Genomic DNA, 12,083 nt, shown 5'->3' with positions numbered 1-12,083 from the left:
TTCTCATCACACCTTCTCCAGGGTGCGTGCTGGCTCCATGACTTCTGTCTGCTGGTGTGGTCTTGGATCACTGGGCTGAGGTTGTGTTGGTCAGATTCCTCCCCTGTCAAGTTCCAACTGCCCCCCTTCTCTGCCCCCTGTGCTCTTGGGAAGGACATCACTGGACATCACGGAGCTCAGCTCCAAATGAAAGAGTGTGGAGTTCTTTTTATTTTTTTTTAATTTCTAGTTGTTTTTTTTTTTTTTTTACGTTCATTTTTGAGAGAGCGCACACGAGCGGGGAGGGGCAGAGAGAGAGGGAGATGCAGGATCGGAAGCAGGCTCCAGGCTCCGAGCTGTCGGCACAGAGCCCGACGCGGGGCTCGAACCCATGAACCGCGAGATCATGACCTGAGCCGAAGTCGGGCGCTCCACTGACGGAGCCACCCGGGCGCCCCAAGTGAAAGAGTGGGAAGTTCTGCTGCGCCTCTTGGGTATGTTGTTACTGTACTGCGCGGGAGGTTTCTCTCTTCCTCCCCGTTTGATTGTCACTCATTTATATCAGTGTGGACTCACGGGTATTTATTTTACGCTTTGGGTTGGAATCCAGTACTCCTTTGTTTGGCTGCTCAAATGTTCCGGCTTCTGTGGCTGAGACTGCTCTGCTGTGGCTTCTGTGTCCTTGGACACCCCCTCCCCGCTAGTCATTCTGGTTTGTTTTGAGCACTTCCTTCCTTTCTGGCACCGCAAGGCGCTCCGGGCTCGTCTTGCGTGCTCCCCACACCAGTCCTCCGGTCAGCCATCTCCTGTATTGGAAAGTGGTGGCAGAGACAGGATGTGAGCATCCGGAATCTCACCGCTGTGGTGTCCCCCTGCTCCCCCTGGGGGTCCCTCCTGTTGTCCGGCTTTTCCTCCTAGCAGTTCTGGTCCGGTAGCCATTTTCCCGTAGCTCCTTGGGAAGAAGAAAGGGTCTGCGTCCCCAACCCTTGTGCCCTCCTGGTTTGGGACTGACGGCTTGCAGCCACAGGGCTCCGTTACGGTGCAGGTGTGGCTTCTTGGGGAGCGGAGGCAGGCTTAGAACCAGCCCTCCTCTGACGCAGCTCGTGGTTGACGTTTGCTGCATCAGGTTATCCCTGTTTCTCTGTGGCAGCTGCTTATTTGGGGGTGTGGTTTTCACGCTGGAACTTGTTCGTGTTTTTTTTTTGTTTTTTGTTTTTTAATGTTTTTATTTATTTTTGAGACAGAGACAGAGCATGAGCAGGGGAGGGGCAGAGAGAGAGGGAGACACAGAATCCGAAGCAGGCTCCGGGCTGTCGGCACAGAGCCCGATGTGGGGCTCGAACCCACAGACCGTGAGATCATGACCCGAGCCGAAGTCGGACGCCCAACCGACTGAGCCGCCCAGGCGCCCCAGGAACTTGTTCATTTCATTAGATATTGGGAAGCAGTTTTTAATGCTCATTTGTTCTTATCCCTAGGATACTTTTTTGGATCCTGGTTTTTATGACTTTTTAGTCTTGAGCCTGTAAAGAACAGAACTAACTCCACGAAACAGATTTCAGTGAAGGTCGAACACTTGGTACGTCGGTTGGGTGACTTGAACTGCGGTAAAGAATCCTCCAGATTCGTGGGCTGACTGTTGCAGGTTGGCATGTTCTGCTCCTAAAAATGCTGGCCCCTCTCCTGTTTACATCTCATCTGTGAGCACTGGTCCCAGGGCCGTGCTTGCTCCGAAGGGAATGTAGCTTGGCTGCCTAGTGGCTGCCCGAGATAGGACCACCCTGTGCACAGGGGGCAGGGGCCCGTGGTGGCCACAAGCCCCCCTGCTGCTCTGGGACGTGAGGACCTCGGGGTGTCTGGTTTTACCGTTTTAACTAAGGGCGGTGCCCCTGCTTCTGCTCCCACCAGGTTTGCTGTCACGGAAGTCTGAGGCTGGCCGCCGGACGGTTTAGACAGTTGGGTGTGTGTAAGTACACTTCACACACCGTTCGTTTTATTACGACCCCGGTTCCCGTGTGCCGTGCAGGAGCGTGCCTCTGAGCGCCCGTGGGAGAGTGCGTGCTGAGGGAGCACGTGTCTGTGGAGTTGGAGAATCTGTACCTGTTTTCTTATGAGTAGAACGTGGAATTACTCGAGATTTTTGCTAGCTTGCTTTGTTGAGAGTCTTTGAGATAATTCACAAAAATGAGAAGATGAGTATCTCAGATTTCCCCTGAACTTTACGAGTAGTTACTTTGAACGGCAGAAGGACCGGCCGGCAGAGGAATGTGGCCCGGTGAGACTCCTCTGTGGGTGCGAGGGAGGCGGGGACGTGGCCCACATCTTTTTGATGTTCTGGCAGGTCCCTCCTCCCTCGGCCACAGAGCACAAAGCTGAACGTTACTGTGTGAAGAGAAGCCACACCTGAGCTGCCCGCCTTGCATGGGGAGGGGCGGCGTTGCCTGAAGGTGCGGTCTTGCCTCACCCTCGAAGGTTAGCACGGGGCACAGAACGGGACACCCTGAGGTCGGGGCGTCTCTCCCGTGCCCGGAGCCTGGCTGTCACTCACTGAGCGTCAGCACTTCCTAGGGGAAGGAGTATTCAGAGGATTTCCTTTGGGCGTATAAGTCAGTCTCTTCTAGGATGGTCGTGCTCTCAGCACCTGCCTGCGTGGAGTACGATGTGGGCAGAGAACCTAGTCGTGGACGTTCTTCTCTGTCCTGCGGTCGTTTGGTGATGAGTGTCTGTGTCCCCCCAGCAGTGAATGTCCGTGGGTGTGTCGCCATCGATTGATCAGACTTGTTCGCCGTTGGTTTCTTATTTCCTGGAGCGAGTGCAGTCAGTGCTTGTGAACGTTTTCCTTGGTGATTAGGAGCTGGAAACGGGTTCATACAAACCTGACTTCCCCAGGGCACCCCGTTCTGCAAGGAAGCAAACGTAGAGACATTCTCTTGGGTTAAGCCCAGTGCACTAAAATTCTTGGGTAGGGAGGGAGGCTACCCCCCTGCCCCACCATTTCCACAGCAGACTGGCTAGTTGATGGCGGCCATCCCCTCTGAGCTGGCAACAGCTTCAGACCCGAATCAGCATGCTGTTTCCTTTGGCTTCAGCCGGCTCCAAACATTAATCTCTTTTGCCATCTCTTTGTGAGGACACAACGTAAGTTTTGTGTGTGTGCAAGTGCACGTGTGTGTCTGTGTGTACATTCGGAATATGATCATAAGCCACTGAAATCTGTATGAGGTTTTAGCTAGTTCAGAGTTAGAGTTTCTTTTCCTTCCTTCCTTCCTTCCTTCCTTCCTTCCTTCCTTCCTTCCTTCCTTCCTTCCTTTAAATTTTTTAATCTAGAGAGAGTGCGCATGCAAGTGAGGGAAGAGGGGCAGAGGGAGGGAGAGAATCTCCGCTTAGCACGGAGCCTGATGGGGGACTCGATCCCAGGACCCTGGGATCCTGACCTGAGCCAAAATCCAGAGTCAGACCCTCAACCAACTGAGCCACCCAGGCACCCCAGAGTTAGAGTTTCTGTAAAGTTCTCTGAGTTTATGTAGCTCTGACATTGGGCTCTTCCAAATAATATTTGCAAACTCTGGGTCCACCTGACTTGACGTCATTTTGTCCTCTTTGCCCGAGGTCTGTGTGTGTTTCTCTTTGCACACTACATGCTGAGCTCGTCTCCGGTGTTGGCTGGTCTTTGTCCTGCGTACCCCTGCCCCTCCTCTTCTCCGTGTGCCCACCTGCACCGGCCACTCTGTGGTCCTCAAACTCTCAGGCTCAAACCAGCTTGTTTTCTGTTTTCCTTTGTAATAAAAAGTGGCAAACACCACTTTTAAAATGATGTTTTAAAACTTTTTACCTACGGTTTTCAAGATTTTTTTTCAGGTCTTTTATTTTGGTGGTTTGTTAGGTTTTTTGCATAGACTTCAATAGAGCCCCTTGGCGTATATTCAAATGATGGTCCATTTTGTGTGAACGATGAGCTAAGGGGACAGAGATGTTGATGTTTTAAAATATGAGTACAGAGACTTTTAACATGGTCACAAAGCGATTTCCTGAAACAGAAGAGAAGTTGAAGGTCACTTTGTAAGCATAGCTTGGAAAATGTCTGCCATGACATCTCTGAAAGCTGAAGATACTTTGTTGTAAAGCCATCGGAATAAAACAGTGAAAATATGCAACACTGAAAGGCTAACAGAAATAAAGGAGTATTTCTGGTCTTGACTAACAAGTGGCTAAGAGCTTGAGAGGTGCTTGGTGACAGGCTCTGTCACCTCTAAGGGGTGAGACCTTGGGCAAATTCTTACCCTTTCCCAGCTTCCTCATCAGTACAGTGGGAATAAGACAGTGTATGAAGATTGCTGTGAGAGAGGTCATGCATATGAGCGCTTGGGTTCTTTGACCCTCAGCAACCCTGCGAGGGGTTTTGTTTTGGTTTTGGTTTATTAGAAAGAGGGCAAGAGCGAGAACGAGAGAGAGAGAGAGAGAGAGAGCACACATGTGCATGCGCAGGGGAGGGGCGGAGAGAGGGGAGGCAGAGAGTCCCAGGCAGGTTCTGGGCTGGCAGTGCGGAGCCCCGCGCGGGCTCCATCTGAGGAACCGTGAGATCATGACCTGAGCCGAGGTCTGACGCTGAACCGACTGAGCCACCCAGACGCCCCACCAACCCTGTGAGGTTTAAAAACCCGATCCTATTAAGGCTTCTTGTTCACCAGGGGGTACCGTCAGCCAGGCCTCGTGGTGCATGTGGGGCTCACGCTGGTGAGCGCACAGAACTCTAGGTCGCCCCACCCTCCGTGGGTGACAGTGCGTTAGGCCGTCCCATGGGCATCGTCTTCCTAAGTTTCTCTTCTGGCTCATGAGTCTTGGTCTCTTTTCTTTCCGCGACACGAGACCATGGAGTCTAGAGGACTGAACTAACTCAGAATCGTTCTCGAATTCATTCACATCTTATACACACAGGCTTGACTGTATACTGAGCACTCGCCGAGGCAGTTGGGGTCTGTCCTTCAGAAAATGGACAGAAAGGCCCCTGTGCAGGGACTGCCTCGTACCAAGCTAATCTGTAGTGAGTGAGCCATGTAGTGGGTGAGTGCCGTGTGGGGCCCGTGGACACAGCAGGTCTGTGCCTCTTCTGTGGGGTTGTGTGTGTGTGTGCAGTTTTGTTGTTTTATTTATTTTGATGTTTATTTTTGAGAGAGAGAGACAGCGTGAGCAGAGGAGGGAAGAGAGAGAGGGAAACACAGAATCCGAAGCAGGCTCCGGGCTCTGAGCCGTCAGCACAGAGCCCGACAGGGGCTCAGACCCACAAACTGTGAGATCGTGACTTGAGCCAAAGTCAGATGCTTAACTGACGGAGCCACCCAGATGCCCCTGTTGCTTTAAATCATCAGCACCCATCAGAGTCACTTGGAAAATGGTTAAAAAACACAAAAAATAACTGTGGGCTCTCTGGGGGCAGCCCCTAGTTTCCCCAGGAAATCATGGTGTTCAAAGAGTAGTGGGTTATGGACCATTCCTATGTTGGTTTTGGTTGGAATGTCCCCTTTGCTGCTTGAGAATTTGGGCTCAAATCTAGCTTGGCTGTGTGGGCCTGGGCACGTTATTAGCTGGTCCATGCGGTGGTCTGCTGATCCGCGCAGGGAAGGTGCTGTGGTGCCCTCTCCCGCTCTGAGGATTGGGTGTCTCCTTCCACACAGAGCCCTGGGGGCAGTCCTGCCTGCCCTGACTCTCCTGGGGGGAGTGCCTGAGGGCCCTTTGCTCAGTCGCTGCACATGGGTGAGTGATTCTTGTGCCCACCCTGGTCACAGGTCACTGGGCCACGTCACGGAGCATTTTTTGCTTCTGAATGATCCTGTTTTACCCAAGAGTATACAACTTGGGCGATTAGCATAATCTTAGAATTAAAACAGGACAGTCTATGAGTCTACCCTTTTCCATTTTACTTAATTTTGGTTTTTATTTAATAAGAACTTAAAAAACCAACATATGGTTATAGGTAAGGGTATAGAAAACGATTTAAGATTGCCAAAGAATGAGTTGAGCATATAGTTTTTAGAAAACAAAACGATTGGGGCGCCTGGATGGTTCCGTCAACTTGGGTGTCAAAGTCTTGATTTTGGCTCAGGTTGTGATCTCACGGGTTCATGGGTTTGAGCCCCGTGTCAGGCTCTACGCTGACATTGCGGAGCCTGCTTGGGATTCTCTGTCTCTGTCTCTGACCCCTCCCCCACTTGCTCTTTATCTTTCTTTCAAAATAAACAAAAATACACTTAAAAAAAGAAAACAAAATGACTGAGGGAGAGAGAAATTGATCATTGGAACATAGAGCCTAGAAATAGCCCCGCTGAGCTTTGACAGAGGGTCGAAGACCAGTGGGGCAGGGCAGCCTTTCAACACACGAGCCAGGGCACTTGGACATCCCCGGGCAGAACAAGCGAGATGAACCTCGGTGTCCCATCATACCTGGAACAAAAACTAATTGTAACCGGAGCACACGTTTAAATACAAAACTGTAATACCTGTAGATGAAGACGTAGGGGACAGTGTTTGGGGCCCGAGGCCCGGCTCAGACCCCCAGACTTGACAGTGAAAGCACCACCCGTGGAAAAGGAGGTATCAGACATGATGGAAATCACCAAGTTCTGCTCCACGAAGACCGGTGAGGAGGACGGAGAGTCAGGCTGCAGATGGGAAGGGCATGCTGGTTCACCACGCACCTGGCAGGGACCGACGGCACACTCACCTGTAGGAAAAAAGCCCGGTTAGAAACCGGGCAGGAGACTCGAACAGGTATGTTGCCAAAGAGGAGATCTGGGTGGTGAATGGGCACGTGACTATTAGTCGTCAGGGAAACGTGAGTCCAAACCACACCGAGTGTCGTTCCACGTCTGTCAGAATGGCGAAAAGCACTGAATGCTGGCGAGGATGCGGAGAAACTGGATTTCTCATCCCTTGTTGGTGGGAATGTGAAAGGTACAGCCATTCTGGAAAAGTCTGGTGTTGTTTTTTGTAAAGCTAAACGTGTACTTACCATAGGGCCCAGCAGTCACATTCTTGGGCAATGCTCCCAGAGAGATGAAAACTTAGGTTCACGACTTCTACGGGGATGTCCATGGCAGCGTATTTGTAAGAGCCCAAACCTGCCAGTACCCCAGATGCCCTTCTGGAGTTAAAGGTTCACAGACCCCTGTGCCGTGGGAAACTGCGCAGCAATGACGCCGGTTGAACCGGTGGTAGCTCTGCCCCTTGGATGATCTGGGGCTTCCGCTGAGTACAGAAAGCCAGTTTCCAAGCTCATGAGCTGTTTGATTCCACGTCTGTAATATTCTCGAAATGTGAGGACCGTAGATGGAGAGCAGGTTAGCACTTGCTGGGGGACGGGTGGGGCTGGGAGGCCGGATGTGTCTAAAGGGGCAGCATGAGGCCGCTGCTCGTTAGCGGTGACACGGTGACGGCACAGTCACATGGGGTCGATCTGTGCACAACCGCACACGCGTGCACACGTGCGCACAGAAACTGGCGGCGGAGTCCGAGCGAGGACTGCTGTCGCATTGACGGAAGCGTCCTAGCGTTGACTTCCTGCTTCGATGCTGTACTGCAGGCTTTATGGGATGTCGCCACCGGGGACCGAGGACTTGATGTGGTACTTCTATTACTTCTATAGTTATTTCACAGCAGAACCTGTAGGGGATATGTTCGCACCCGTGTGTGTGTGTGTGTGTGTGTGTGTGTGAGAGAGAGAGAGAGAGAGACAGAGACAGAGATCTCACACACACACACACACACACACACACACACACAGTGCACCAGCACACCCTGGAAAGGATTTGTTATATGGAGCTGTCCGGCGTCTCCAACACCAGGGACAGAATGCCTAAACCTCCTTTGGAAGGGCTCTCCTGATCAGGCCAGGTCCATTCAGGGTAGTCTCCCGTCTGGTTAATTTAATGTCAGCCAGTTGGGACTTTGAATCCATCTGCAGAATTGCTTCACAGCAGATGCACATCAGTATCTGATTGAATAATTGGGGACTGTAACTCAGCCCAGGCAAGACATTTACATTCTTGTGGCAGTTTTCCTATAATCAGCCCTCAGATGACGACTGCATTCTTACTCGTGTGATATGGATGTTCCTTAATTTTTGAAAAATGAAATATTCTTCTTATACAATTTGAGGTCGGTACAAGTACATTGCATTAGTTGAAAGGGTATAATTTCTGGCATATTGTGACCTTGATATTTAAAAACAGAATGCATTCATTGTTTCTTAAATGTTTCCATTATGGTAAGAATACTATTACCCGTTTAAAAGCATCCCATGAATAAGCTTACCACAGTTGAATTTCACCCTATTCCTTTTGCGTTTTGGAAGTTCGTGCCCCGCCCTGCAGTTTACCTCATCCACCAGGCTGACGTAGTCCTCCTTTGCAGCGGACACGTGGATAGAAATTGCAGCTGGGACCTGTGTTTCCCGTAGCCACAGGGCTCAGCTCTTTGGGCTGAGTTCTCATTACAGTCACTAGTGCGTAGCTGAACAGAACAGCTTACGTGTGTTACTTGTGTGACTGCTTTTTAATAATTCGGTGTCATGAGTGTGTTTTTGAGATGGATGGGGCTTTAGATTTAGTTAATTCTTGAATCCATGGATGATAATGACTTATCACTCAAGGTGAGACAGGGTTCGGCCTTGGTCCTGCTTCCCTTGGTAGTTTTTAAAGTTTTGAGTGCTGAGAAACTTGGTTCCCGTGAGGGCAGAGGCGCCTCTCAGCTTCTCAGGTCGTTAAGGTCTTTGTACACTGTCGTCAAGAACTACTTCTGATCGTCTGTGAGCTGAAAAGGTCCCTTGGTCCTCCGTCAGTTTCGTTGAGAACAAGGAATGGTAACCCAGTAACTCACCCAGCGGTGCTTGGTCGTGCTTGGTCGGTCAGTGGAGGCGTAGACTCTTCACGCCCCGCCTGGTGTCTCAGAGTGGCCTCGTGTTCCCTCCTGGGGTCCCCGCATCCCACATTCACATCCTTTTGTTTCAGGGTGGGAAAGGGGCTTTGTGAAAGGGAACAGACACATTGACGAGGGTGCTCTCTCAAGGGAAACATTTTTGGAAAATAGTACGTTGTGCAAGGTGAGGACTGGGACGTTGCATCGTGAGAGCTGCCCACACCTGGGAACCCCCCGAAAGTCTTGGGGTACATCTAGGGTGCCTCTTCACATTGAAGCTGGTTGCTTCAGAACATCGTTTCCTTGATCTTAACAAGAATCGTTAAGGAGAAAAGGTACATTCACTCAAACAATTAGCCAGCTGGTGCCATGAATAAATTTCAATCTTTTTTCTCCAGGACTTCTGAGACGTCTACTGTGCTCCTGTCCATTGTGAATTCTCATTAGGGAACTGTTGTCACCCCGCAGGGTCATCCTGGTTAGTTGCTCAGGGAGGAGTGGAGAGGAGACAGGTGCATGCATGTAGGATCCTGGGGTGGAGGGAGCAGGGAGCAGTGCCCCACGGGACATACTTCAGGAGAATACCCAGTGCATGCAAACCATTCGTCTCCTGTTTTGAAAGAGGGAAGCTGAAATCTTCAAAGCCTGTGGGTGGCCACAGTACCAAGTCGAAGGTCACCTGTGTCACTTGTGAGGCCTGCCTGTGGACAGGTTGTAAGGATTTGGTGGGTTACTTTAGGTGTCACCAGAGAACAAACAGAATCGCTGAAAATACAAAGTTTTGAATGAAATGCAATTGATTATGCTTTTATTTTAGAAAACACCTCACGGTCCTGCGATTTACTCGGACATGAGATGGTGCCATTTGTGACCCTGATTTTGGGAGGGGGCGTTTTGACACGGGGCTACGTTTTCTTACGTGCTTTTGGTTACATGAGGTTTTCTCACGTGAGAGCAGTCGTTCTCCCAGAGTCGTGAAATTTAAGAACGACCCGTGCTCGGGTGGCCTTGCCGTGCATTTCCGGTGCTCTCTGGCCCTGCAGCCTCCTGAGAGCGTGCTCGCACTTCCTGTGGCCAGAAGATGAATGACCGAGCAGTCTCCTGGAGAACCTTGGTGGGATAAGCTGCTGGCTGCTGCTTAAACTCACAGCGCCACCTCGAGGAAGGTCCCCTCATAGGGGCTCCGTTCTTTTGTGGAATCGCTTTCCTTCAAAGCAAAGCCCTGTGTGTGGTCCACACACTCCCCTAGTAGAAGCTGGAGGTGATAAATGTCAGGTGTTTTTGCCCACAGTCCTTCTGTCGTGTTTGCCCCTGTCCTTCCGGAGCTAACATTTCGGAATGGTGTTGATGCGTGTGGTTCTGAAAGCCTGGGCTGCCGTGCAGGCATTCCTTGGGATGGGACGAGTGAAAATACCAGCTGAGTTTCACGCAGACATGCTACTTCAGGAGCCTCACTGTCACCTGTGGCCTTTGGCTCCCTTCTGTGTAAAGGTGTAAATACTCTGATCTCAACTCAACTAAGCATACTAGCAGCGAGGGGTGGTAAGCTCTCGACAAAACAGTTCACCTCTGGTCTATCCTATGCCCGGTGTAGACGGTAAATCACTTTAAACGTGACTTCTGTGTGGGGCCCCCTCCCTCCCGTAGCACAGGTCATTGGCTGCTGAGTGTACTGAATTACTCTTGTGTATTCTGACAATGAATGTTGTTGTTTTAAGGTCTTCTTTTTCTTTGTGATTCTTTTGTTCCCTAGCGCCGTCCCCCAGACTACAGTAATACTCAACAGTGATCGGCAGAGCGCCATTGTAGCCAAGATGGAAGAACCCTTGGGCAACAGGGCACCGGACCCCCTGGAAAGTACCGTTAGCAAGTCAGTAGCCACCACACCAACCCCACCTTTCACTGCCACCGCCACCGCGATGAGTCCCCTCGAGAGCCACTCCACGTCCTGAGCCGGGCACAGCTGGTCGGTCGAGCCCAGCAGGCGCGGCCCACGGTTGTTTGTGGTGGGCAAGGGCCGTGCTGCGTGCAGGCCCAGGTCCTGGTGTGCCAGCTGGAGAAGGGGACGTGTTAAGGGGGGACGCACCGGCAACTTCGGTGTCCAGTGCTCACGTGCCCAGTGGGGAGATGGCTCTGTGTTTCCACAGCAGCCGATGGAGCTTGTGCCCTCTTCCCTCGACCACCACTTCCTCACGTGTGTCTGTCTGTCTGTCTGTCTGTCTGTACAGCAGCGTGTCAGCCCAACAGACACCTTCTATTGAGTTTGCTAAGCGATGAAGGCATTTCGAGGTGATGATTTTCTTCTCCCACCTTTTTCTCTTGAGACACTGGAACTGTAACCTTGGTCGGAAATAAGGGTGCGTAAGAGGCATCGTGTGACGGGGAAGCGTGCTGTGGACGGCCCTGCCCGGCAGTCTGGGCTCCGCTCTTCCTGGCGACCTGCCCCAAGACGGTGGTTTGGCTTATTGCTTCCGTCAGCGTGTTCACAGCGTTCTGTTTGCCTTTTTCTCTCAGTGCCCTCCGCAGATTGTTCCTGCCCCAGCTCTGTCCCGTTGTCTTTATTGTCCGAGCCCAGGCTCCCAGGGCCTGGCTGTGCCGCGGGCCTGCCGTGTCGGGTGGAGGGAGAAGAGTTGTTGACGCTCAGGCTGAGGAGATCTGGGGATCTGGGAGGCGGGGTTAGGTGTGCCTCCCGCAGGGGCTCGGCCGGAGGTCAGCTTGGCCAGGCTGCTGCGGGATCGAGTTCAGAAGCTGGCGCCCCAGCCTGCGGCACGACCACGGTTGGAAGCATGTTTTTGTCTTTGTGAACGGGGACCTTGGGCTTCGTCCCCCTTCTCGGTGCTTAGCAGTCCCCACGAAGGGATGTGGAGAGGGTCGTGGTAGAGGCAAGTAGCTTGTCTCCAGGTAACAAAGACGTATGTTTTGAGCCTTTTTTGGAGCTGGCGGCTTGTGCCCTGTTTCTCTGGCAGTTTCTTACCGCTCCATAGCAGGCCCCCTTTAGTGGTGAGAACATCCTCTGGGAGAGTCTCGACTGGCTTTTCAGACCCGCTTCAGTGGTTTTTGTTGGTGAGAATAGTTAGGAGTGTTGAATTGGTTAACAAAGGCTGAGTCCCTTCTAGAAGGCCTACCAGCGTGGAGTGGATTGGGTCAATGGAAGTCTCCAGGCACACTTGCTCTCCGATGAGTCTTTCCCATGA

General features: G+C 51.7%; 1 protein-coding gene across 13 annotated transcripts in view; it reads left to right on the top strand.

Moving 5' to 3' along the window:
* The window catches only part of BANP (BTG3 associated nuclear protein), a 249,276-nt gene that overhangs the window by 40,999 nt on the left and 196,194 nt on the right, over positions 1 to 12,083 (top strand). For 10 of the 13 annotated variants that reach the window (XM_053210470.1, XM_053210463.1, XM_053210472.1 and 7 more), the window contains one exon: positions 10,643 to 10,759. The exons of the other annotated variants lie outside the window; for them this stretch is intronic. In XM_053210470.1, coding sequence (XP_053066445.1) covers positions 10,643 to 10,759 — 117 coding nt within the window. The remainder of the gene's footprint in view (positions 1 to 10,642; positions 10,760 to 12,083) is intronic. 13 annotated transcript variants of the gene reach the window in all.

This window comes from Acinonyx jubatus, chromosome E2 (assembly GCF_027475565.1).
Source record: "Acinonyx jubatus isolate Ajub_Pintada_27869175 chromosome E2, VMU_Ajub_asm_v1.0, whole genome shotgun sequence".
Taxonomy (NCBI): Eukaryota; Metazoa; Chordata; class Mammalia; order Carnivora; family Felidae; genus Acinonyx; species Acinonyx jubatus.
Note: the sequence above shows the minus strand (reverse complement) of the source record. Positions and strands in the feature narration are given on the sequence as shown.